Here is a 27,438-nt window from a genome sequence, read left to right on the forward strand (position 1 = left end):
GGCCGCCGCCATGCAGCCGTTGCACCGGGCCCCGGCGTTGCTGCTGCTTCTGGCCGCCGGTGAGTGGAGGCTGGTGGGGCGGGGGTCGCCGCCGTCCCTGCGGGCTGGGGCGGGCTCGGCCGCCGGGACCCCCCCGCGGCGGGGCTGGGCTGGGCGGTGCGGGGCAGCGGGCGGGGGTCGGTTCCTTGTGCGGGGCGCCCGGAGCACCGGGACCCCAGGCCGGGGGCGGGTCTGCCCCGCTCCCCTCCACCCGCAACCCCGTGGATCCGCGGTGGGTCCAGTTCCCCGGGACAGCGAGACCTCCGCGGGAGGCCGGTCCCCATCACCCCCGCCCTCGCAAGCACCGTTGACCCCCGGGTGCGGGGACCCCCATCCCAGAGCTCTCCCTGGGTACCGGGCATCAGAGCCCTCTGGAGCGCCCGGTCCCTGCGCCGGGAGCCCCGGGGGGTGACAGGTGACCCCCGGGCTCCCATCGCGGGGGGGGTTGCATGCACGTGGCTTTTACTCTGCGGGGATGGGGGTGCACCCAGGGTCTCTGACATGGGGTACGCGGTGCTGGGCCCCGTGGGGACCCCACAGCACCCACAGCGCTCGCGATGCGGGAACGGGACAAATGTCACCCTGGACAGGGTGCGCTGATGCTGCGGCACTTCGGCACGGTGGACCCCGCGGCGCTGCCCCAAAAACACCTTGTATTGCATCGGCGGCTTCTCCTGGCATCGTGGTAATTTTGTGAACTACTGCAAAATTGGCACAAAGGAAGGGGGAACCACAAATTGTTTTGTGTTCCTCTGAGCGCCTCCTCTTGAAATTTGGAGGAGAGGTAGGGTGCCAGGGAAAGGCAATTAAGTGCAGGAATAATGACACTCAGAATAGTTATGAAGGCTCTGCTTCTATTTTTAAGCAGTCTGGGGAAATTTCCCAACAAAGAGATCCCCCCAGAGAACCATGAGGCTGAGATTGCCCTCTCCCTCCCTACCCCCGTCGCTTTTATACAGAAATCTGGTTGGTGTGGAACGGGAGTTTTGAACGGGGACATTTAAAGAGTGGGGGAGTCTTTGTCTTGAGTCATTCTGGCAGGGAGGGAAGGGCTGGTTTCCCAACCAGTCGCTGTCTTCCAGCACGACCGAGCTGTGATACAGTGACATCCAGCCCCCTGGCACATCTCTCTTATTACTCCAGTCTCCCGAAAATATTCATGGGGGAACATGTCATTTGTGGAGCAGCGCCTTCCACGAGCTGTATGTACGGTGACTCGTCCCTGTTGTCTGGGGCTCCCTAAAGAGACAGGATAAAGCCTTTTAGATTTGGGAACAATAGTGAGCTTAAAGAGCAAAATGGATCAGAAAACCTGTTGGGGTTTTGTGCCAGTACTCCATGGCATAGAAACAAGAAGCCTTTCCGGAGCCAGTTTTGTGGTTTCCTCCAGGCAGGTTGTCCCCATTAGGGAAAACCTTGGGCATGGCTGGCAAAGGTCCTTTAGCCGCATCTCAGCGGGAGAGCTGTGTCCCCAAATTTAGCCAGAGCCCCATGTCCTCTACAGAAGAGGGCAAGGTGCAGCGGGGAACCTGCCATATTCCCACCCTGCAGATCTGCTGGTACCGTTGGCCCCATCCCCATCACTTGAAAGTCATATTTGCTCTGCACGGGAAGGACATGGACCTCGTGGTGGTTTTAAAATCTGGTGGCCGAAAAGATCAGAGCTGATACTGATGTGCTGAGGGGAGGGTGCGTTTCCTACTCTGCTGAGGCTGCTGGAAACTTTCTAGTGTTGCTGTCCAGCTGGTGATGATGCAGAGGATTTGGATGCTTGGCTTTCCCTGTGATCCTCTCTGCTGTCCCAGCAGGAGAGGCGTAGGGGTGGGAGGCGAGCGGCAGCTCCAGGGGACAGCTCAGTTCCTAATCTAGTGAAACTGGTAATCCTGGTGGGTTGCGGCAGCCCTGGGGGGCTGGACTCAGTTGGCTGGGCATCTCCGGACACCTGGACTCCTACCTAGGCAGGAGGTCGGAAGTGGCAATGCAGACTGTTGGGAATTTATACATCAAGCCCCATTTTGGTTAGTAGCTTTGCTCAGCTAGTTAGGATCTGTTCCAGGCTGGAAGAATTCAGTGCACTCTGGCCTCGCTCCTCTGGTCCCACAGGACGGGAATGGTTAAAACCTGAGAGCTGGAGGGATGGAGCGATTCCCGATGCGGTGGAAAGGCATCCTTCCTGCAGGAGCCTCCGGAGACCTGCGGGATGGGCTGAAATGAGACAGGTCCCTCATCAGGGACCCACAGACCGCTGGGCAGCGCAGGTCTGCTGGCAGAGCATGGAAACATCTCTCTAGGCTCTAGGGTATCTGAGCCCCTTTGCTTTTGCAAGTAGGAAAATGATGTGGTTAAAAGCGGAGGGAGAAGGGAGGGAATGGGTCTCATCTCTCTTGTTGTCTCCCCAGGTGCTTGTCTGCATGTGGGCTATTTAAGGGGTTTTTTTTCCCTTCTGCCTGCTTGGAAGATTCCTTGTTAGCATTGTGTGAACGAGCCCAAGCTGAGGGAGTATAAATCAGGATGGATGAATATTCCCTATAGTCAGTTTTTCCTTAGCCTCTTCAGTGCCATAAGGAAATGCTCATTTAATTATAGGCATCAGAGGTAGAAATAACTACATTAAGCCCTCAAGGGGAAGCTGCCGGCGACGAGCTGCAGATCAGAACGCACAAAAGTTTTTTTCCGCTTGCTCAGCGTGGGAAGAAGCTCCGGCATTTTGTGGGTACCTGGGCGAGCGGCGGTGGCCGCGGCAGCCGTGCTGCAGGGCCCCGGGGAAAGGAGCTGCCAGGAAGGTGCATCACGGCTCGCAGCTGGCGGTCGGGGGAACTTGCTTCCAGTTCTCGCTGGCTATTGAACACGTAATCCCAAAAGAATGGAGGGAGGCTATTTGTCAGCCGCACGAGCTGAGCCTGCACAGAGGCAAAGCAAACACGTGTGTTGGTTTGTTCAGAGGGCCAGGGATGCTGGCAAGGAAGATACGGCCTCCTGGAGCTTGGATCGCCCCCCTGCTGTCTCCGTGCCTGGTTAAACCCTGTTGTGGTTACCAGGGTTTGGATGTACACTCTTGTTTTGGAGATGGTTTTTTGCAAGTGGGAAGCCAGCTTTGCAGCCATCCCTCTGTACGACAGCCGCATCCACTCTTGGCTCTTCCTCTCCTGCCTGATACCTTGAGAAGGTCGCCAGGACCCGTACATGTGCCCCGGGACTACCAAATCTTCACAGGAGCTTTTTGGCCGAGGATGCACAAGGTTGTTTGGAGATCCCTTGTGGGGATGAGACTGCTGAGACGTGCCAGCGTGTGGCAGGGTGGTCGTCACCGCTCTGCCGCAGGGGCTGGAGCAGAGTGTAACCGTTTTGTGCTCCATGTGGTGCCCAGTGAGTTTTAAAGATCTTTTGGGATGTAAAAGGTTTCTTTTACATTTGACGGGCAACCACGACTCGAGGGAAGTCCGTCCTGTGTCTGCAGTAGCACTCGCTCTGCCTGGACAGGGAGGCTTTGAAGATGAAGCAGCCACGAGCCTTTTTTTGGTGTGCTGGAAATCAGAGCAAGTGCCGTGGGGTCCACAGTCCAGGTCAGGACAGAGTGAGAAGAAGCAGCAAAGGCCCGGCTAGAGGATTTTTTAGCGGACAGATGAAATGCTTTGGGCTTGCAAGAGGGCAAAGGAATCTGTGGGCTGTGGTTTTTCTCTTAGATCAGTGGCTTTCATCCTGTGGTCTGTTAACCCCCGGGGGGCTGTGGGCTGCTTTGAGGAGGCCTGTGAAAGTCAACTGGGGAAAGGAAACTCAATTCTGCTGTATGCAACTGCCTACCCAGTGCTGTTTCCCCAGGGACTGCATCTCCTTTCTGAGCTGGGAACTGCCGCTGTCGGTAGCGAGAAGAACAGGGGAGAGCGGATGTGGCAGCAGCAGAAGAGGGAGGTGTGAAGGCTCTGAGACGATTTGGGGAGGGCACGAAGGCAAAAACGGTCTGGGAGACTGAAACCAAGCAAGATTGTGACTCCAGACATGCATGGTTGAGTGAAGGGGGAAGGACAGACAGGCTTGTCCAAGTTGCTGTGACCTTCTTGCAGGGAGTGTTTCCTTTGGAGATGGGTGGTGGTGCTCAGAGCAGTCCTGATGTTACTCATTTTAAGGACAGGAGACCTGACTCTTCTCAGTGCTGAGCTGAGGATGCCCAGCACCCCCGGAGCTCAGGCCCCCGGTGCACGTGTGCTGACAAAGGGCACATCTGCAGTTATCCGCAGTTATCTGCAGAAGCGGGTGCATCTTCTGGCAGTGCCTTGCTGTTTCCCGTGGCGATACCTGGGTCTGCGCACTGTAGATGCTCTCTGCCAAAATGCCAGCGGTGCAAATGTTGGCAGTCCTTTGCAACGTAACATCCATGCAGTGCGTACAGATGTGCACACCCTCTGGCCTGGTGTTTGAGCTCTCATTATGCTGGCTATAAAGATCTGTGAAGGCTTAAAGATGCCGGCACAGCTACCGTGTGCTCGAGGATCTTCCTCTAAAGAGCTGTCCCATTGCAAGGACTTCTTCAGTTGTCCCTTGTCCCTCTCGTCGGTGCGGGTTGATAAGTGTATGTGCTCCCCGTGGACCTGAGTGCTTTTCCCATCACTTTGTAAAATGTACCAGGGCCACGGGAAGTGGGATGGTTTTAGAGGGACACTGGGTAAGGGACCTGCTTGCTGGCGGCACCGGAGGAGGATGATGGCAGTCTGATCTTGTTTTCTGAAGCCCTAATTGGAAATGATCTCTGGGATTAGAGACGTGGCTGGATTTGGAAGTGCTCTAGTGCAGCGTGGGAGAGCAGCAATAAGGCCGTGTGGGAGCTGGACTGGGAGAGGTCTCTTAGGTGGAGCATCCCAGATGGGTATGGTCCGTAACGCTGAAAGCACCGAAAGGACGTGTTCTAATAGGTGGTCATCTCTTGTGCTTCCCTGCGCGAGCTGTCGAGGGTTGGGAGGGCAGAGACTGCAGGTGAGCGTGGGGGAATCAGCTTGGGCATCCCTCAGCTCAGCTACGTATTCTTCTTTTCCTCCACTGCCTATGGTTGGGATCCTTTTTTGTTATTGAAATTACTCCGTGTTTTGTTATGTTCTGCAAGGGGTTTGTGCCGTTGGCTGCTCTGCCCTAGGGCCTCTCTGCTCTCTCTGCCCTTGGGCCTTGCTCCCCGGCTTTTCCAGGAGCTGTGGTCTGGGGGAGGGAATATCCCGGGCAGATGCTTCCCTCGTCTGGTCATTGTGTTTCTGTCCTAACCGATTATCAGTAAATGACCCATTCCTGACCCAGCTCTCCGAGGAAATGACATTCTTGGCTAACTCCTGGGCTTGGGGCGGACTTGAAAGGAAGGTCAACGGTAGCAGGGCCAGATGGAGGTTGTTGTGGCTTCTGCATTGGCAATACCGAGATGCTCTGCCCGGCCTCCCTGGTACCCGTTGTGTAACTGGTGGTGTTGTACGGGCTCGGCTGCTCGGTGGCGAGAGGGGTCGGTCAGCGTGTGCTCCAGGCGAACACTCTGTCCTTCAGCAGGCTGGTCCTGCCTCGGTGGCAGCGTGGGGAAGGGCACACCAGCCCGTCTGGTGGTCAACCTGATGCGGTGACATCTTAAGGGATGTTTGCGTGTATCCTCGGAGAGAAAAATCGAGGTTTGCTTGTTGTGAATTACAAAGCAAGAAAATTTTAAAGGTTGTTTGGCACAGTCGCAGCCAGATTCCATTTCATCTCCCCAAATCCCTCCTCTCATTTCAGCTGGATGCAGGAATTACTTATTTCCTCTTTCACTTCTAGCCCTATTCAGTAGGCCCATTGGGAGCTTTTAAACAGCTGCCCCATCCCATGGAGAGGTGGCTTGCCTTGTGGCAAAGGAATAAAGTGGTTCTTGGTTGGCTAACGTAGAAAATACTTTGGGATTCTTTTTGAATTGCTTAGAAACGTGAAACTGCTCTTATTCACAGCAGTTTGGGAGAAACGTGGCAGATGTTCTTTGCTCAGATATTGTTTTTTTCTGCTGTTGAGCAAAACTCCCCCATCTGCCTTGTCTGGGGTTGTTGCATCGAATCCTCTGAGTTGAACAGAGCAAGCTTTGCTGCTTCAAGTTGGAGCTGGTTTCTGAGGGGCCGGTAACTAGCAAACGCATTTCATCTGTGTATCCTCCAGGCTGGCTCTTTTCCAGTGGGCTCAGAAAGGTGACACTGCACTATTATTCCCTGTTGTTGAAATCGCCCCGTTCTGCTCCTTGGAGAGGTGAAGCATCTTTTGCAAGGTCAGCGTTACCTCCACGTGTCAGCTTTGTGGGTGCCAGCAGCTGGAGAGCTCGCAGCCGGCACCGGAGCTCCCGTGCTGGTTTTGTTCCCTCTCCATCTACCTCTCCCGCTTTCTCTCCTTTCTCGCCCCTCCTCTGTCTGATCTGGGGAGGGTTTTCCCTCCCGTGCTCCCAGCCCGGCTGTTTCCCCAAATGCTGCCTGCCCTCTTTAGCATGCAGAGCCTCATCTCCTCCAGGTTACGCAGAGGTGCCACAAAAATAGAAATGAGAGACAAACGCCCCATTGAAGCAGCTGGCAAGCCCTGGCTCCGTTCCCTGCTCCCTCCCATCTACAGTCGCAGGGCTTTATTCATCTGGGTTTCTTTTTTTCCCCTATTGCTTCATCTGCCTTTTAAAATACAAAATTGGGGACCGATGGCTGATAGAAGTGGTCTAACCCCCGTTCCCCATCATGGGAGGAAAAGGGCTCGCTGTTGATGTCCTGGGTGTTAGGTTTCCTCTCTGGGCTGTGCTCCTTTGCTTCCCAGCTCATGCTTTGATTGTTTCTTTGCCTTGGAGTCGACAGCTGCGTTGAGCTCCTTTATGTGATGCTTGGAAGAGAAGGGGGAAGGTGGCAAACCTTCGAGTTTTTTCTGCTGGCGCAGAAGGTACGAAGCGGCGTCGGGATGCTGATTTCTCGGCTGGTGCGATGGTGCTGTTAGCCCTGCGGCGTTCAGGCTGGCGCTGGTACGGAGGGTTCCCCCAGGCCAACCTCTGCCTCCCATGCCTGTGGATCAGGCCCCAAGGTGTTGTCCTACTCCAGATCCACCCCAGGAGAAACCCAGCTTAGTCAGGCTGTGTCTGTTAATGACTCATTCTTAGGGATGAGGTGGTGTAGTTTTATCTTGGGCTGAGGAGAGCAGAGCTTCCCGGTAAACAAGATAATGCAGCTTAGGGGGTTTTAACTGGGTAAACACTTGGGAGTTAAATGAGGGTGAACAAACTCCTGGGGTGTGAGCTTCCCACATGGATGGGATGAGCTCCGTGGGTGCCCAGGTTCACCTGCCACATGGTGTCCATTGCAGAGGTGGTGGGACAGGCTCTGGAGACAGCCCCAGCCCGGGGTGGCTGATGGAAACAGAGACTTGAGCTGGTACGGAGGTTCCTTTTGAGGTTCCTAGCTGGCTGGAACACCCGGGATGTGTATTGTAGGAAAGCCAAGGTGCCATATCAGCCCTGTCTCTGCTAGTGGGAGTTGGGAGAAACTGAGCCATTGGGGTGGACAGGGAGGGTCTGGGCAGTCGGTTGCAGTCCCAACCACACCAAATTTTCCATGTGGCCTTGGACCCGCCGTGATCTCTCCCCATACTTCTGTTCCCGTTTCCTGGATAACTTGGAAAATAATGTTCCCTTTCTCCCCCTTGCTGCTCTCTGTCACGTTTGCTTAAGCTGTCAGCTCCTCAAGACAAGTCCTCTCTCCGCTGGGCTGCGCGGGGCTCAGTGCTGCACTCTGTTAGTCTCGTGTGAGCCTGGGGAAGCCCAGTCTGGGCACCATCACGTTGGAGCGTGGTGAGCATCCCTGGCCGGGTCTCTCCAGATCCGTGCTCGTGTGCAAGAGATGTGTGTACCCTCATTTCCAGCCATGGACTTCACCGTGGTGCTCGGCTCACAGGGAGCCGGCCCGTCCCCAGGGGTAGAATCACAGAATCATTTTAGTTGGAAGAGACCCTCAAGATCATCAAGTCCAACCATAACCTACCTCTAGCACTAAACTGTGTCCCGAAGAACCTCGTCTATGCGCCTTTTAAACGCCTTCAGGGATGGTGACTCCACCACTGCCCTGGGCAGCCTGTTCCACTGTTTCGCAGCCCTCTCCGTGAAGATTTTTTTCCTAATATTGAATCTGAACCTTCCCTGGTGCAAATCGAGGCCCAGAGGTGCTTTGGTTGGCCCCGCAATGCTGTGGTACCTTCCCCCACCTCGATATTCTGCCTCTGCTGCCATTCCCTGTTTGTTGCTGCGCTGGCCTCAGCCGGTCTTGCCTTGGATCAATAGAGCAAAATAAATGAGATGGAGAAGTGCTGAAGCCTGGCCCAAGTGTACATGGGAAAGAGTGACCAATATTGGATTTTGCTGAGTTCAGAGAACAGCAGAGGAAGGTGGAGAAGGCTCAGAGCAGGCAGAAGGCTGGAGAAATGCATTTCTGGCTTCCAGCGTTCCCAGGGCAGGTTTGGTTAACAGCCTGACAAGTGAGCGGCAACCTCCAAACTTTTTGTGCTACCGAGGCAACGTTTTCAGTGAAGGCACCAGGGCCAACCCATCTGCCCTTGCTCCGGAGCTCATCTGGGTGCTTGCACTGATTTGAATTTGTCCTTCTGGGACGTGGAGTCGTAGGACACGGTGGTGGGAAGGAACCTCGGGAGGTTGCCTGGTCTGTGCCCTTGCTGGGAGGCAGTTCAGCTCTGCTTAAATCATTTCACACCACGTGTATCCAGGTCTGTGCAGCGTCCCGGTGATGTCTCAGCGGCGCTTTGTAAAATCTCTCTATTTCTGGTACTCCAGGGCCATGCAGGCGTTCTCCCATCTGCATTCCAGTGCTATCTCAGAGCTGTTTCTAATATGGGAGTTTCTCCTTTTAAGATATTTCTAATGGGTGGTATCCTATCTTGTGCCAGAAATGTTTGGTGGTGGTTCTCAAGGTGGTGACTTATCACTTTGTGCTATTTCTTTTCATAATATTTCTATTATTTCCTTTCTCCAGATCACCTAGCTGTACCTACAGTCTTTCTTTGCGGTGAGGATGTCTCCTCACTTTGTGGCCTTGGCTAATTTCATTATCATGTCCCTAATTTTTGTCCCAAGGTCACTTAGGGAAATGTTAAAGAACAGCAGATCCAAGGACAGACCTTGAGGAATTTCACTAATAGCCTCCCTCCAGCACAAGCCTCTCTCATTTTTCGTATAGCCAATGCTTTACGGTTGCCTTACAGTTTTCCTGCTAGCTGGTGTCTTTTCTTGCCTCTCTTCTAATTCAGCATGAGGCACTATATCAGATATTTTACTGAAGTCCAGATGGATTAGATTTGCTGCATTTCTCTTGTCTAGAAAATCAGTTATCAAAGAAAAACACCAAATTAGTCTTCATTTCAGCTTATTCAATTAGTTCAGTTCAGTGACTGGTTCATTAAGAATTGAGAAACTGAGTATGAGCTGAGAAAGTGGGATAACTTGTCCTTTTTTCTTCTAGTCTATGAATAAAAATCAGCTGTGAGAGGATGAGATCTTCTTGTTTTATGTGCTGAAGAACAGAGGGCTAGGAAGCAATTGGTTCAGTTCACCCAAATTAGTTACTTTGCTTGCTTAACAAAACCGTTTTAAATGTAAAACATGTTTTGGTAATCTCATTTTTTTCCTTATGTCTCCATATTTATGATGGTATTTATCAGTTGAATAAAGCCAAGTTCCAGGTGCTGTTTTCTTGCATTTCGATGATATGCATGTGAATGTACCTTGACACAAATCACAATTAAAGTCTCATCTAGGAATCAAGAAGTGTCAGTCAAACCTTATAATAGATAAAATGGAAATAACAAGGATATAATTGTTGAAAGAAAAGTGTAAAATGCAGCCTGCCTCCCTGCTTAGTGTTAGGTAGATGTTTGCTGTTGATGCATTTTAATTCTTACCTGTGACAGTCAGCTCTTCCTTAGGAAAATAAAAAATGTGTAGGCAAAATTAAGTTCAAATCATAGAATCACTTTGGTTAGAAGAGACCCTCAAGGTCATCGAGTCCAACCGTTCCCCCACCCCTGGCACTGCCCCATGTCCCTGAGAACCTCATGTCCGTCTGTCCAACCCCTCCAGGGATGGTGACTCCAGCACTGCCCTGGGCAGCCTGTTCCAATGCCCCACAGCCCTTTTGGTGAACAAATTTTTCCTATTATCCAATCTAAACCTCCCCTTCTGCAACTTGAGGCTATTTCCTCTTGTCCTGTTTCCAGCCTGCTGATTTAAAATGTGGTTAATATTGGTGATGTAAATAATTTTGGTTCACATCGCTCCCCCTGCATATAATATAGCTGCAGATCAGAAGCACTAGGGTGAAATCTTGCCTGGGTGACAGTTAGACAGGAAACTCTCGTTGACTTCACAGGGCCAGAATTTCGTGGCTGAAGCGTAAGACATTCTACCTCCTCTCTAGGATGGGTGATTAACGAGGCACCCATTAATGAACCATCACTTAATAGGGGTGCCCCAGGCTCGATGGCTTCTCGTGGATGTGGATGCTCCTCTGTGGGGTTGTGGATGTTTCCCAAAATACCCTGATTTTCCTCCGAGCTGAGAGCACAACCCATCTGAGGGGCAGGTTTTCCAGCAGGGTGGTTTGGCTGCAAGGAGATGATGAGCCCGGTGGGTGTCAGTCCTATCTCTTACATGGGTTTATTGTCATTATACAGGGACCTTGTGCCTCTGCCTCGCCTCCTCAGAGGAGCCAGCCGCCGATGGCCTCACGTCAACTTCCCTGCTGGACTTTGCCGTGATGTCCCAGCTGGAGGCCATGAATTCCCACGAGCAAACCAGCCTGGAGGCTGCGGAGCCTGATCTTGCCCCTGGCTCTCTGCACGCTGCCCCGGGATCGGGCTTTGCCAGCGAGGAGAACGAGGAGTCCAAGATCTTACAGCCCCCACAGTACTTCTGGGAAGATGGGGGAGAGATCAACGAGTCCAGCCTGGACTTGGGACCGGCAACAGGTAAGTTATTTTTACCCCATTCTTCTTCCCCACTCTGCAGGGACTCCGGGGAGGTGGAAGGATGCAGGGATCTGTTTTCCTGCTTTGACACAACTCTCGCTAAGAGGGCCTGAGATTAAACGTCAGCTCTATTTTCTCACCTCAGTGCCTGATGTGTCCCCAGTGAACCTTGAGCAAGCACAGGCTTTAGAAACCAAGTTACAGCTGAGCGTTTATTCCTGAGCTGCTATGAGCTGGGAAAAGTATTGCCTCTGTCTAGTTTCCCATTGCCTCATGCCCTTCTATCTCTCTCTCCTTGCTCCTTTTATGCTCTCTTTTCTCTCCCTTCTTCCTGTTGCTGTCAATTAAGCACAACCTAAGGTTCTCAAAACCCTGGCTCAGAGATCAAGGCCATCTTTGGGTTAGAGTCAAATCCAGGTTCCTTGGGCCAAATCCTGGATTCCGCACTTATGACTTGAGTGAGGATTTGGCCAAAGAGAAGGCAGTGGGTTTTCTCTCTTGGGCACCTGCCTGTTGCCTGCCCTGTCCTGCCTGTTCCCTGGGGAGCCATGGCCAAAATGAGTTTCGTTAGCATCTGAGCTTGTTTTCCTTTGTGGAGTGATTTTTGAGACCAGTGACTCCCCTGAGTGGTCTCCCCTGAGCCCCTCGCTGGCTTTGAGATGCTCTCAGGGAGAGGGATGGCAGGAAGGAGGACGAGTGTTTGCAGGGTTTGCAGTAGCTTAGGAGATTATTTCACATGTTCCTGCTCTTAAGTGTCATGTGGGGCATGTATTAAGTGTTACCCAGGGGCCAGGCTTCAGCCTTATCCCTCCTCCCTTATCCGATACCGCTGCCTTCCCCTCAGCACGTCTGACTCAGGTCTGCAGTTAGAAAGCACAAGGCTTATTTTATCTTCATTCCTGTTTCTGTGACCTTCCCAAAGAGCTGAGGGCTCATCCTGCATGTGGGGCAAGGGCCATCCCAGCTTAGAATCGTAGAACAGAATCACAGAACAGTTAGGGTTGAAGGGCCCTTCCCAGCTCCCCCAGTGCCCCCCCTGCCATGAGCAGGGACATCTGCACCAGCTCAGGTTGCTCAGAGCCCCGTCCAGCCTGGCCTGGGATGTCTCCAGGGACGGTTCAGCCACCACCTCTCTGGCCAACCCGGGACAGGCTCTCACCACCCTCAGGGCCAACAATTTCTTCATCATGTCTGGCCTGAATCTCCCTCCTTTAGTTTACAACCATCACGCCTTGTCCTAGCACAACAAGCCCTGCTGAAAAGTCTGTCCCCATCTTTCTTATCTGCCCCTTTTAAGCACTGAAAGGCACAATAAGGTCTCCCCAGAGCCTTCTCTTCTCCAGGCTGAACACCCCCAGCCCTCTCAGCCTGTCATCTTAGGTCTGCAGAGCCCTTTGCTCACTACCATTGCTGCTAAACCCCTCTGGCCGTGCTCTCGCTGCCCTGGGGCACTTGTGGGCCCAGCCATGGGGCAGCTGTGCGGATGCTGCCCCCGCAGCGATGCTCGGGGCGGATGGTTCATGTTCCCCGCAGCGCGTCCCTGGGCCGCTCTCTGGCTCAGGCGCTGGCAGGGTGCTCAGCGGCGCTTTTATTTGTGTGCCAGCAGGCACCTGCATGTGCTCACAGATTGGGACGTGACTTGGAGAACAGCGTGTGCTTGTGCATTGAGAGCGAGATGCTCTGGGTACCGAACCCAGCCTCGCCTCCTGCACGTGCCCGGCCCCATTTGTATGCAGAACACGCTCTTCTCTCCTTCCGTTCTTGCCTGCAGTGCTTTCCTCCATGAACAGATGTGCTCTTTCAGCTGTCCTCTCTGCATACCCTGCCCTGTCCACTGCCCAGCTAACCACTTTTGTGCTTCCAAGCACTGTTTTTCCCCACCCCGCCCCTGGCCATTGCTGTGTCCAGAGCTCGTGTCTCGGTGGCATTTCAGAACCTTGGTTAATAGAACAGGTTGAATTATTCAAGAGCTGGGAGCGCATTTCTACTTAAAATTTAATTAGAAACCTGCTGTGTGTCATTTTACAATAAAGGATATTGTAATAGCATCCCTAGATTGTGCAGCCTTCTCCTGTTGTGCAAAGCCTGTGCACGAGATGCACACAACCAATGGATCTGATGGGCTGCCTGTGTGAGGGATGCCATATGATACCTTGTGGAACTGTGTGATGACATCTGTTAGGTTATTTTCAATGTATGAATCCATTAAACAGTTTCACACAGCTGCTGTTTAAGAAAAAAAAAAAAAGTTTATGGTATAAGTTTTCCTTACATGGGATTTCTTTCTGAAAAACAATGAAGCGTAGCCTGGCATAGTTGGTAGCTCTGTCCCAGGTACAGATTTGAGACCCTGTATCAAGGCATGAAACAGGATTGTTGTACTACTGGAGAGAGAAAATTAACTGTTAGGAAAGGAGGTGTGTGCTGGTTTCTTCCTGTGTTTGGTGTAAAGTTATTGGGCCTGGAATTGGTGGTCTTGTTGCAGATAGGCCAGATCTCGTGAGATTTCAAAGCTGTATTAATAATTTTTTTTTTAATGATCTTCTGAAGACCATGTGGGGAGACTCCTCTGCCTTTGTGTGACTTTGACGCTGCAAGAGAGGAAAAGTAATAACAATCTGCAGCTGCTGCTCTTTTTTTTTTTAAGTGCACTCAAACATCCTTTAAAAATATTTCTGGAAAACATGTGGCATCTAAGGCCACCTGTTAGTCCATTAGAAAGTGAGAACTAACTCCCACTGGCAGAGCACAGCTCAGCCTGGGGCTCTATTTTTCCTGAATAATGTGCTTTTCCTGATTTATGCTACGGAACAGTAAATCTATATTGACATCAGCGATCACCAGCCTGTGGAAGGGCCCCGAGATTTGTCTCTTTCTGTCTGAGCGTGCACAGGAGTGCACGCTGCGTCCTTGCTAACCCATGCGCAGCTGCTACCCCGTGGAGCCACATCTGGAAGAGATGGATGAGGTCTGGTGGGAACGTGGGTGCCGTATCCTTGAGGAAAGAAGCAGCGTGTGACTCGTACTTCAGCCGAGAGGCAGTTCGGTGGAGCTGTGAACCTGTTACTTCTGCATCCCCCTGCCTTCAGGCTTCCAGGGAACCCAGAAGCTCTTCAGGCTGTAGTTTGGGTTTGGCTGCTTTGTTTCAGCTTTGGCATCAAATTAGCCTGCGCCACAGATCAACCCTGAAGACAGAGTGGACCTGCAGGGACTCACATCTGGCCCTTCTTGTCCTCTTTTCCATTCTTCCCACCTTCCCCATCTTGTTTTGCCTGGAGGCTTCCAATCCCCAATGTTTCCTACTGTCACACTCATTGCCTGGGCAACAGATGCCACATCTTCTAGCTTTAGTGGTAGAAAATGAGAGTCATTAGGGCTGCATGTTCCTTTGAGTCCCTGATTTTTAGTGGAAGAGTTATATGGTGGCGTATCCATCCTGGAGCGGTCTCTGGTTTGCACCTCGATGTTCTCCTTTGGCTCAGTCAGAACACAGCACCACACATGTTCCTCTTCCAGTGTAGGCTCTTGGTTGAGGCAGCCTAATCATTAATTACTGGGAAGTGCAGCCTCCGAAAAACTGGTGCAAGAGACTCGTGAATGTCTGGCGAATGAAAAAATCTAATCACTCTCCTCTGTCTCCCAACAACTGAGCCTCCAAGGACTGGAGTCCATCACATCTTCAGTGGGATGGGACTGGCATGAAGCTCGCTTCATTACAGCCAGGGTCTGCTCATTTAAGTCCAAGGTTGTGCCTTTGGAAACCAAGGCGTGACTGTCCAGGGAGCTCTCAAATCCAGTCTTATAGGTTGGTGAGTCACGAGGATGGCATGTGGCACTCTCGCGAGGGAATTGTAAGCTTTTAATTATTCATAGTAATTAGCAGAAGGGATTGCCAGGAGAGCTAGGATGAGGGGTAGCAGGACAGATCAGTTAGAAGGACTGTATTCAAAGGAAAATAAGTTTTCTGACCAGCTAATGGGATAAAATATCTTCCACTCCCAACTCTTCTCTGATAGTGTGATTCACTTCCTTCTGTGATGAATTACTTGCTTCTGGCCAGAGAGATCCCAGCATCACTCAGCCTTACCGAAATCTGCTTCCTCTTCATCCAGACTGACAGCAAATCTGCAGTTCTTAATACCATCTTCGACCCAAGCATTAATGAAATGAAGCACCTGGTAAAGACTGTCTACATAAGCAGCTTAGTGCTGAGCAGCCCCTGCCTGAGCTCAGCTCCCGGGATGCTTCTTGTTTGTGCCCTGGTTTAGTGTCCACGGACACGTTGGGTGATCTATCTTGGGACAAGCCATCTCAACAAAAGCTGACCTGTGACAAAGAGGGTTTCTCTGCGCATAGTGTTATTCTGGTGCAGCTATCCTCAACCGACTCACTATTTGGGTGAGGGTGGCTTATTTTAGCCTTGTTGCAGCTCACACTGGGCAGGAAAAAGACACGGGGCTATTTGGGAACAGCTGTAGCACTTGGTGCCCCGTCTCTACCTGAAGCAAATTCCAAGTATAATGAGACCTAACGATTTTGCTGCCCTGGGTCTTTCTTTTAGCCATGATCTCTTTTGTGTGTCTTGGAGTTGCGCTTGTGGAAGATGAGGATATTAGCCCCAACTGGCTCAGTTCCAGCACCAGTAATTGCATTTTGCCTCTCTGAAATCCCCTGCAGTTTCAATCAAATGGAGTGTGCCTTTTTGCAGGAAGCTTCACTGCTCTGTGCTGCAAACCAGCAAGCAGATACCGCCTCAGACCTGGCTGCACTTTAAGAAGCAAGTAGAGTGCACCTTGGACTCCCCGAAGTTGGCAGGTGCTTTAGCATGAACGGTGATATCAGGCTGTCTGGTTGCGGTGGGAGCCCAGGAATGTTCTTGTCTTTATTACAGTGCCTTCTAGTTATCAGTAATTCAATCACTGGTTAACATGATCTTCCAGTTTAATCCAATAAAGACCTTATGGTCGGGTTATATGTACTAAAAACAATGAGGGTCACCCTTTTTCTGAGCTGTCACAGTTGCTTTAAATAGCTAATAGTGGCAAATACAGGGTAGGGGGAACCTTGTAGGGCAGTAACTGAGACCGGTTCTTCTGAATGAAGGAGAAGCAGAGATGTAATGAATTAAATGTCTGGCAGGGGAATTGTGCTTTGGCATGGTGCCGAGCCCAGGCCCTTTTGATGTCAGCGAAGTTTTGGTATTGATTTCAGAGGAAGCAGGACATCGCCTAAATGGCAGCTCTTGCAGGGGTTTGGAGCTCACATTCACCTCTCCCAGGGCAAATAATCTCCCCAGGTGAAGGAAACAAATCTGTGCAACCCAGACCTCGGTCTGCTGGGAGATGCAAAGGGCAGGACTCGGGGTGGCAGGGGGGCTGCCAGGATGGGTCTCTCTATTAAAACCCAGGGGCAAAGCGGACATCGCTTCTCCCTGCGGTGGCCAGTAGATCTCAGTGGCCTGTTTGCAGCCAGAACGGGGTGACAAGTCACCACATCACAACCCCGTAGGTCAGCAGCTGGATCATGCTTCTCTTTGGGCAGCATCTGGAGGGGGCTGCTGACAGCAGGAAGGGGATGAGCTGTGGATTGGAGAAGCCACTTGCCAGCTGAACAGGAGGGTCTTTGCACCTCCTTGGGGTGGAGGGAGCAGCATTGTTTGCTCCAGAGGGGTGGGGAGGAGCGTGCGGGAGCAGCACGGGCAGCCCCGGGTGCCAGGGAATGTCCGAGGCAATGGATATCTGTTTTGACATGGGAGCTCACGCCCACTCCGGCAGCAGCAAGCGATGGATTGGAGTCAGGGATGCCTGGAGATTCCTTGTGTGGATCTTCTCTGGAAGGCGTCCAGGCAGCTGCTGCCCGCTGTGCTCAGTGGAGCATCTGCTTTGGCAGGCAGGAGAGGAGATGTGGGCTTGGGGGTTTCAGACAGTCTCTTCCTTAATAACAATAACCATAGATGGGGCAGGGTGCTTGTTTCTGGCTGTGGAGGGATCCTCTTCCTTCCCTTTCTCGCTCAGAATATCTGCTGTGCTCATCTAGGGAGAAAGGGAGTTAACCGAGATGCATACTCCTGAAATGGAGTTCCTCCATACAGGCAATTTCCCAAGAAAGACGAAGGTTGATTTATGCCTGGTGGATTTATGGCTGCCGTTCTGAGCTTAATGTGTCTGATCTGACATATACTCTCCTTATCCTGGCATCCCAGCTTTTCCTGGGCTTCCAGAAGCAGCCACTGCCTGCTCTGACCTTACAACTGGGAGGTGCATCTTTCTCCTTTAGCATCTACATTTTTCTAGCAACATCACATGCATTCATGGTCAGAGCCACAGAACCACCAGAGGCTGAAGTCAGAGGAAGGGAAGTCAGATTTGCCTCCTGTTTCTGGTTTCTGTTTCCCTGCAGCAAAACTGTTCTTTAATGACAGAGAAAACTCGTAATGCAGATGTTTGTAGGATGACACTCTTGCTGTGAAGTGCTGTACAAACTGAAGATACCCAGGTCAATTCAGGTTTTGGTGGTATTACTTGGGTGTGCCAGGGAGTAGGATTTGCTTTGCTGTGCTGTTGTTTCTCTTCCCTCGTATTTCTCATTTAACTTGTGGCTGACTGCAGCTGCCAGTATCTTTCTGAGTCCCATGTGAAATTAATCCCTGGGTCCCAGCTTAATTCCTAAAACACTCAGAACCTCACTTCGGAGATGCCAGGTACCAAAGCTTTGCAGGTCTTCTGACTAGCAAGTCTGTGAAAACACCTTCAAGACAGAAGGGAGTGAGGGGGACGAACATATGAATTATCCCTAGGGAAAGTGGGTTCCCTGGTTTGGGAGAGGGAGCTGGGGAAGTGCAGAAGGTTGCGCTGCACTTGTCAGATTGGTGGGTTGTTTTTTGGTGGCAGGCTACCTGTTCTTAGAGGGTCTCTGCTGTTTGATCCCATCTGTGCCTGGACACAGTGCTCTCTGCCTTTGAGAGTTCATGGTGACTCGGGATGTGACATGAAGTCTCTTTGATCTCTTTTTAGATTACAGCTTTCCCGCTGCATCTCAGAAGGCCCTGCTGAAAGGGAATGTGACACAGGTGAAAGACAACTGGGAAACAGCCACTGTCCAGCCACCGGCAGAATTTGTTGAGCCTGACTTGCACAGACCTTTCTCCAGCACGCTGGAGGAAGAGGAGGGGCTGCTCCCCATAGACCACTCCAGGGGAGGAGTGGAAAGTCTCCAGACCTCCGGGCTTGAGGTTACATCTGCTGAACCCGTGGGCCAAGAGGACTCCTCCTCCCTTCTGTTTTCCACAGCCTCTGCCAGGCCAGGTGTTGCGACTGAGGCAGCCGTAGGAGGGCAAGAAGAGGACTCCGTTCCTCCAGGCTCAGACCTTGGGAGCAGTATGGGGCCGGGTCTTCTGCCTGTGTCCTCTATTTTTTCTCCTACTGCTGCTGCAAGGTCTCCTAGTGTTTCAGAAGAGCCCTTTGAGGTGACAGCTGGGGACACGTGGGCTGTTGAGGGACCAGATTCGGAGCTGACTGTGACTACCACAAGAGCAGAACCTGTAGAGACCACAGTGGAGGCTGGTGGGGAAGAGCATTCGGCCAGAGAGGAGGTCTTGGAGACCACGGTGGGGTGGGAGATGCTGGAGCCCACGGCACTAACTGAAATGGAGCAGACAGTGGAAACGCCTGCGGGGACACCCTTTCCTGGAGGCAGCTCCCCAGACATCCAGACTCTTTCTGGCAGTGAGCAGCACCCCGCTGCTTCTGTGTCTCCGTGGGACAGGGCTAACGAGCCTGCACTGGATCCCATCTGGAACGACACCGAGGCAGCTGTGGAGACGGTGGCAGCAGAGAGGACCTTGTCACCTCAGGCTGGGGACGCCCGTGTTGCCGCGCTGCCGACAGAGCTGCCCTGGGACTCGGCACAGGTACCACTGGCAGTGGGTGGGAGGTTGCAGTGGAGATATTTGGGTGCTTCTCTCTTAAGGGGGTGTTTAACCCCTTAGCTTTACCCAACCCCCTGTGTCTGAGTGTTGGAAGTAGCTTTTTCTGTTCTTCCAGCCAAAACTGAATTTTGAGGAGAGTTTTTTACAGCTCTTCTTAAGGGTATCCATCGTCCTTGCTGAAAGCCCTGCCCCCTCACATCTTCCTCAGTGAGCTGCTGCTCAAAATCCTGCTTCTAATAAACACCTGCCCTCTGGGGCATGCACAGCAGCAAAAGCTCCTTGTTTCCTCCGCCTGCGTTATTGGAAGTGTCAGGACAAAAATGACCCCAAGGATTTCTGGAAAGGGAGCGAGAAGGGGATGCTATTTTTGCTGCTGCTGCCTGCAGGGGCCAGATGCAGAGCAGGTGGAGCAGGGCACAGCGATCTGGGAGGATGCTGGTCCATGAGAGCCCATGGGAGAGGAGGTGTGAGGTGAGCTGCAGTTCCTGAATCCAGCAAACTGGCAGATCGGTAGCAGGAGCTGGCTGCAGAGAAAGTACCAGGGAAAGCTTTTAATTGTGCTTTCTGACCCACGGTACTCGGGAGCCCAAGCAAGTGACTTAGTCCCCCTGTGTGTCCAATCCTGCCTGCAAAGTGCTGCCCGTCTCACCAGTTTGCTTGAGGACCGCAGAGGCTCTTGGTTTCAAGTTTTGTGTTAAGTGCTGCTCACACATGGGATGAGGCTGAAGGCTGGAGAGCTTTCCACTGAGTACCTGAGTCCTCCTGGAGTCTAGACAGAGCTGTAAGGTAAGCTGGGCTTTGGCAGGCTGGCACGGCACCTTGTCCCTGCCCCATGTGCGAACACTGACATAGTGAATCCTCCTTAATGCAGAGTGTTAGAGGACAGTTACCTCCTTTGAAAAGCATTTCTCTGGAGTGTGGCACAGCCCCTTGCTCCTGTCCCTTGTATAAGTCATGCTTTCAGCAGGAGAACTGCATCTGCTACCCAAACCCAGCTGTCTTCATGTCTTGTCTCTCCAGGTGATCTGCAAAGACTGGAGCAACCTTGCGGGGAAAAACTACATCATCCTGAATATGTCGGATAACATCGACTGTGTAAGTCAGCCCAAAGAGATTTGATGACATGAGGAGAATAGTGCTTAGAGATGTGGAGGCAGACACAGCTCCTGCTGTCTGCTTTCACTACAGAACATGGTAAAAGCACTAAATCTCAAAGTCCCTGTAGAGGCTGTGGAGAGAAGGGGAGGAGGACAGAAATATTCCTGTTCCCCAAATGGGGAAAGTGTGGGAGGGGAGAGATGATTTTGCTCAAAGTCTAGCACATGTCAGTCCCGTATTAGATTTTTGACTAACTGCTGGCTGCTGGTCTGTGCCACTCAGTACCCGGATTGTCATGAGACATGGGAGATTTTAGCATTGCACCCCTTACTGGTAGGAAATGTGGCAGGACTGAAGGGTGATTCTCCATCTCACTCTTTCTTTTCCTTCCCTTCCTTCCAGGATATAGTCACGTTTCTCTGGTGGCTCAGAGGAATAAGGACTCCCCATTTGCAGTGCGAATGGTTCAGTGTCAAGCAGCTGTCACTAAATCTTCCTTAAGTGCCTCTTCTCCCCATCCTGTTATCTTGTGTGTTATCTGGGTCTGTTAACCAGCCACGCTCTGCTAATCCAGTGCCTGTCCATCCATCCCTATAAAGCTGCAGTTAATTCACGAGCCCAGAGCCCCGTGTGGATCCCTGGTAAAAGGGCTTGTTCACCTCTGCTGGGCACTTTAAAACCAGTTGTGAAAGGCCTGGGGTCAAGGTGCCTTTCATAATACTAAGAAATGATTACAAGCTTGACAGCCCGAGACTGAAACGTTTCACTGGGGACCTGTGTTCTGGCCTCGCGTCTCTGCCTTCTCGTTTCCTGGGGCTCCTGGCTGGTTTTGTTACAGCAGGGTAGTTCTGTGGCACTGACCCATTGCCACCACTGGTGAGTTGTGGTTTTGGTGGGTTTTTTTGTTTTGATTTGGTTTGGTTTTTCTAAGGTGAACTTTTTGGGCACAGAGAAACCAGGGGAATTTCTATACCAAATAAAGCACGCTGACGGCTTTCAGGGCAGATGAAAAGTTTGTCTCTTTCCTCCTGATGTAGGCAAACCAGTTTGCTCTTTGGAGGCTTTTAAGTATATCTGCTATGGTTCACAACTGCAACTCAGAAAACCAGTCCTTGAAAACCGGAGTCCTGCTGCCCCATTGCCTCCATGCCCCAGTACCCATGGTGCTTTCTCCCATCTCTGTGGGGTTTAAATGCTGGTTAATTTTGTAACACGTAGTAGTTTCCTTCCTGTGGTCACTTGCACTTGTGTTGTTTAAACCACTGGAAGAGCGAGGACTGAAAAGCAGATGTGCAGATGTTTCTTGACCAAATCGTGTCTTTGCTGTCGAATCCTCAGTTCTGCTTTGCTGAAAGAAGACGGAGACCTGGGATAGGCAGGACTGAACTGTTTTTCTACTTGATTTCATGTTTCGAAACATATTTCCCAGCGAATGATTTGTGCTGTCCTCCCCCTTATTCAAAGGGACACTTGTCAACATACATATTTAACATGAACATCCCTTTGGTCCCTGCCTCCCATCGCCACCTTGCATGGCTGAAGCTGGAATCAAGCTCTTCTCCTTTCCACCAATGTTGCCGCAGTTTGTTTCCTACCCATGGTAATGGGCTCAGTTTGGATAACTCACCTACCCTCTGCCTGTCCCTGTTTTCTGATTTCTGTATCCGAGCCCTGTGCTGTTTGGATTCCCAGGGTTGCGAGGGACAACCTGCCTTGCAAGTGCTGTAGTTTAAATTAGTGTAGATGGGGATTCCTCACATATTTCTTATGTTTTGATGACCTGATTTGGTGTGGTGCCAGCTCTGACCTAAAAGCTGAGGGACATGGAGGATGCTTAGCCCATTCCAGAGGGCTGCACCTTAAGTTTTAGTATTTTTCATAGTGCGAGGCTTTTCCTTGTTGCAGGGATGATGTCTGTGTCGCTGGGTTAAACTGGCAGCCCATTTATCTTCCTAATGGACTCTGGGCAAAGCATTCGCTTCAGTCTCTCTCTGGGCACATCTCCCACTCATTATACCTGGGAATTTTGCCCAGGTGAGGACAGTGGGATCTGACCTGGCTACACCTCAGGGGGTGACCTGATGTGCATTCAGCCCTCCTTCTCAGCTCTCTTTTCCCCACTGTGTAGAATTTATCAGTGCTCTGCAACCTCTGCTTTCCCCGTCGTTAGAAACATCTCTCTCTCTCCTCCTCCTTCTCGCCCTTGCTCCGCATCCCCCAAAACGGAGCCGCGGGCTCCTCACTGTCCCTCCTGCCTCCGTGCCGAAACCTGTGACCTGATGAGACCAGGCACTGCCGGGCCCTTGTGATCCAGGCCCAAGTCATCGGTGTCTTTTCCAATTAGGCCATTTTCGGCACAGGCCTGTGCCTGCCCTGAGTGCTTCAAATCGCCATGGCAACCAGAGCTCTCCATTTTATTAATCATCTGTGTGGCCTTCAGGTTGGCATGGCAACTGGAGATAAGAATAGAAACACAGGAGCGAGGAAGCGGCAGAGTAGCCCGCCGAGGGATGGCTGGCGCTCGTCAGGCTGAGCGGCACCCGCCGACCCGGCGCTGGCTGCGGGGCAGAGCCTGGCTGCCTCCTCCTTGTCTCGCCCGATAACATCGCTGCAGGATCCCTGTGTGATGGGGCAGCTGGGCCCGGCACGGTCCGGGCTGTATGGTGGCCGCAGGAGCCCAGGAGGAGGGTTTTAGAATCACAGGATCACAGAATAGTTTGGGTTGTAAGGGACCTTCGAAGTTCATACCCCCGCCATGAGCAGGGACATCTGCACCAGCTCAGGTTGCTCAGAGCCCCGTCCAGCCTGGCCTGGGACGTCTCCAGGGATGGTTCATCCACCACCTCTCTGGCCAACCTGGGACAGTGTTTCACCACCCTCAGTAAAAAATTCCTTCCTCATGTCTCGGGCTGGTGTGTCAGGAGATGTGTGTGGGTCCAGCCTGGGGCACGGGGGATGTGTGGGGGAGCGTTGCACCAGGTTTAGCACTGCTGGTTTGTGGGCACAGCTGGTTCAGGGGTCTCCGTGCTACATCTGCCCTGTTCCCTCCATGCACTCACCAAGGTCCCTTTCCTGTGGCAGGAAGAGTTTCGGCTGGAGAGGGGTCCCCAGCTGTTGGCACTGGTGGAAGATGCCTTCTCCAGACAGGCGGACGGGCTGCAGGACCGCTGGCTGATCTCTCTGAGCAAACCCAATGAGAATGACAAGCACTTGCTAATGACACTGGCAGGGGAGCAGGGTAAGTGCTGGGAGAAGGAGCCTTCTGGTGACCGGGGAGGGTGTATTTAAGGGGCTCTCAAGTGGAGGTGCTCAGCCGTGTTGGAAGAAGCTTCTGCTTTCCAGTCCATTTCAATCCCACCAGCTCCCAGTGTTAACTGGACTTGGGGGATGGAGGGGGACTGAGGACAATCTTTTTCTTCACATCTTCCTTCTAGCTTGTCCCTCACCACTTGCAGAAAGCTCCGTCTTCTGTACTTTGCCTCTTGTGAGAGCACGAGAGGAAATGGCCTCAAGTTGTGCCAGGAGAGGTTTAGATTTGATATTAGGAACAATTTCTTCCTGGAAAGGGTTGTCAGGCATTGGAACAGGCTGCCCAGGGCAGTGGTGGAGTCACCAGCCCTGGAGGGGTTCAAAACATGTGTAGATGAGTTTCTTAGGGACATGATTTAGAGGTGGACTTGGTAGTATTGGGTTAACGGTTGGACTCGATGATCTTAAAGGTCTTTTCCAACCAAAATGTTTCTCTGATTCTGTCTGAGCTAACCAGAACTGAGAGCAGCACTGATCTCTCCTTCTCTACAGGTGTCATCCCTACAAAAGATGTTCTCATGGCACTGGGGGATGTTAAGAGGAGCTTAGCTGAGGTAAGAGCCTGTCCACCTGCATCCGTTTGTTAAGACTAGCTATACAATTAAAATGAGCAACTTGAAAGCTGGGAGTATATCTCATCCTAGCCGAGTACTGAACCCACAGCAGGCAAACAGATGAGTCAGACACTTGGCAAACGCCCTTCTCCCCTCTCGGGTAGTTGCCAGGCCATCAAATGTCTGCTCCTATTAAGAGCATAGCTGTGGGTTATTCCCTCCTTGCTTTTCTGGCTTGATTGTGAAGCTGCTTTAGGCACATTGATTTTGTTGGGTTGCTTGGTCTCATCCCTTCTACACTATTGCCTGTGGCGATGTGGGTGCTGCAGCGCCCCAGGTTTGGCCCTGCTCACCCTACGGCTGATTTACATCCGTTGGCTGCTCTCAGTAGCTCAGGCTTTGCTGAAGGTGGGAGAGGTGCCTATACTAGATGGGACACGTTCACACACCTTCCTGCAATCCCTGGGTCTGCATTTCACTCCTTTAGATAACTGCCTGTGCAAGGGCAGGCAGAGACCAGAGGCGATGGATGCCACATTCCACTGCCAGCTGCCTCTTGCCCTCACGTATTCTCCTCTAACCGTGGACAGCTTGGAAGAGGATAGAGATGAGGACAAGTTAGTCTCATGATCTCTGACTTTGCTCCTTAGGCCTACAGGATACATAGGCACTGAGGGCCTGATTCTGCTTGTGTTTTTTATACTACTGGAGTAATTCTGCTGACCATAGCAGCAGTTGGGCCATGGCCTTGCTGACTCTCTGCTCTCTATTTTTTCCCCAACCTAACAAACTGGTGCAGTTAGACAAAGTGAATTAAGTGCTCAATGCTGTATTGATTGGCTTACACTAGAGAAAGTGCAAAAAGCCAACCCTCTAGAAATTGCGTGACCGAAGTATCAGCAGCTAGAACTGTCCAGAAAGAAGGATTCATGGCGGTGCAAGGTTTGACTTCTTTGTGCAGCTGTGACCCTACATTAATGTGCATCCTACCAGAGCAGCCTTGCCACCTGCCTCCAGCTCCATCAATAATGAAACACTGACCTTGCGCTAGCACCACCTTGGGAGGAGGAGGAGGAAGGGTATTCTCTTACACCTGTCATACTTACTATCGAATTGATAGGTAACCTGTTTGAAATCTGTGGAATCACTGGGACCAACCAGCTTTGTTTGCTGACAACCACAGGGGACCCATTTCTAGGGCAGCTTTTGGGATCAGCAAGCAGCTGTCTGCTTTCAAGACGTTTGAAAGACCACTATACACCCTTAGGACCAGAGCTTTAATAGAAACCTGTTTATTACGGTTTCATTCTCTGTCACACAGTCACCAAAGCCTCAGCACCCATCAGTGTTCCATGGTTTGTTTTGAGTACTGTTGGGTGATTTCTCCCATGAAATCCTGCTTGTCTTGCACATTGGTCTGATCCTTGTGCAGGTGATCAAGGTAAGATTGTGCCTACTGCCATTTGCTGACATATCAGCTTTCATGGAAGATGGTGTTAAATTTAGTCATGTGCCTTCTAGTCATGTAAGACAGTGAACATCCTGACTGCCCACCCCATGCCTTTTAGTTCCTCTGCCCATAGTGATGCTCCTGGAAAGTCTGACCATGATCCCACCTGTCTGCAGGCCAGGGGATTTAGCGTACCCCTTTCTTCCTTCCAGATCGGCATCCAGAATTACTCAACCACAACAAGCTGCCAGTCGCACCCCAACCAGACACGCAGCGATTATGGGAAACTCTTTGTGGTACTCGTGATCATCGGCTCAATCTGTGCCATCATCATTGTGTTGGGGCTCATCTACAACTGCTGGCAGAGACGCCTGCCCAAGATGAAGAACATGGTGAGTGAGTACTTGACGGGTGAAGAAGGTGGCTGGACTCTTGTCCCTCAGGATGGATGGGATTGGAAAGCTAAAAGGGAGATTGTTTTCCACTGGACATAGCGGGATACATTTCTGGAGCAGCAAGGGAGCCTGTTCGGGCATAAGAGAGATGCAAACCCATCTCTTGCTGTGCTCAGGATGGCTCATTCCCACTGCAAGGGCTAGGCTAGGAGTAAATTTACCTTTTCCCACTGACCCTGCAGTGTCCTCGGTGACCATCACAACCTTGTCCGATTGTGCTTCTCTGCAGCATTGAGACGTGTCCTCCTTAGTCTCCATTTGTGTTCCTCTCGTCCTTTGCAGTCGCACGGCGAGGAGCTGCGCTTTGTTGAGAACGGCTGCCATGACAACCCCACCTTGGACGTGGCCAGTGACAGCCAGTCGGAAATGCAGGAGAAGAAACCGAGCGTGAACGGTGGCAACACCATCAATGGCCCCGACAGCTGGGATGTCCTGATCAATAAGCAGGCGAGCGAGGACGTGGATGTGTTTGAGGAAGACACGCATCTTTAGGAAAAGAAGGGAGGGAACCACCCCCTTAAATACGCTTGTCTCTCTCCTATCCTGACTGGTGGACCACGGGATCAGGTGGCTTCTCAGGAACTTCTTAAAGGCTTGGGATGGGTCAAGTCTTTGGGCAAGTTTTCCCAATAGAAGTCCGGAGCCCACGTCTGAGGCTTGGAACCAGGAGAATCGCTGGACCAGAGGGGAGCGGGAGGGGTGGGTGCGTAGGTCTCTGTGTGTGTGTTCCTATCAGTAGCACCAATGCTTTCATCACCTTTAAATGCACTTACTGTAGCTCTCTGGTAGTGGCTGGGCTTGAGGAGCAAGGCGGCGAGGTCAAGTCTGCCACCAGGAGTCCAGTTTTGGGGAGTAAATTCAATTTGGGAGAACAGCTGGAGCTACGGCAGCCAGATTGTGACCTTGAGACCATGTTCAGTCCCTGCAGGTGCAGTAAATCCTGCGCATTCTGGATGGAAAGGAGCCAAGTCTCAGTTAATGTCCTGGGCAGAGGTTGCATTCCACCTGTGAAAACATATATATATATATTTTTTTTTCCTTCCTTTCTTTTTAGTGCTCTAGCATTCAACTGCTAATTAGCCAGGCTGATGTTTACATCTGAGGAAAACATCCTGCTGCCATCTCATTTCCTCCCTCCAACTGCAAACAGCACCAATCCCCTTTTAAGCTCCACAGCTCGAAGCTGAGTTTGCAGATTTTGAGCACTTTACCCTTGCTTGCCTGATTGCAGAGAATTCGGTGCTGTGGTGCAGCATCTTAGCCGGAAATTTGCTTTAGGTTGGAGAATTGCTCAAAAAGGGCATTTACCTGCCTCTTTTGTGCGACAGCCTGTGCAACCAGCAGCAAAGTATCTTTTGTCTAAATCTGTTTTAGACTGGCAGGCCTTCTCTGCTTATGTTCCATTTTCCAGGGTAGCTTGGTTTCAGTTGGCCTCTTTGACGTAAATGTCAAGACCATGTGAGACTTTTCAAACAGGGAGAAAAGTAAAAACTCAGATAATTTTCTGGTCCTTTTGTTTCCTTTTCAGCATCCTGCCCTGAAGGGAGGGAAGTGTTTGATGTCCCATAGGTGTAAATCAGGGTAACATCTTTAAAATCACTGCATTTAAGCAAGTGTAAAAGC

The 27,438-nt window shown here is 51.6% G+C and overlaps 2 protein-coding genes across 2 annotated transcripts in view; both read left to right on the top strand.

The window, feature by feature from the left end:
• PODXL2 (podocalyxin like 2) lies at positions 1-26,414 on the top strand. Its single transcript, XM_065642826.1, has 8 exons — positions 1-59; positions 10,729-11,022; positions 18,036-18,931; positions 19,970-20,044; positions 23,129-23,285; positions 23,849-23,910; positions 25,573-25,752; positions 26,098-26,414. The coding sequence occupies exons 1-8, from the start codon at positions 11-13 to the stop codon at positions 26,305-26,307; spliced, it is 1,923 nt and encodes a 640-aa protein (XP_065498898.1). The 5' UTR covers positions 1-10; the 3' UTR covers positions 26,308-26,414.
• The window catches only part of ABTB1 (ankyrin repeat and BTB domain containing 1), a 129,479-nt gene that overhangs the window by 71,023 nt on the left and 31,018 nt on the right, over positions 1-27,438 (top strand). The window lies entirely within an intron of this gene.

Source organism: Caloenas nicobarica, chromosome 11, assembly GCF_036013445.1.
Source record: "Caloenas nicobarica isolate bCalNic1 chromosome 11, bCalNic1.hap1, whole genome shotgun sequence".
Classification (NCBI taxonomy): domain Eukaryota; kingdom Metazoa; phylum Chordata; class Aves; order Columbiformes; family Columbidae; genus Caloenas; species Caloenas nicobarica.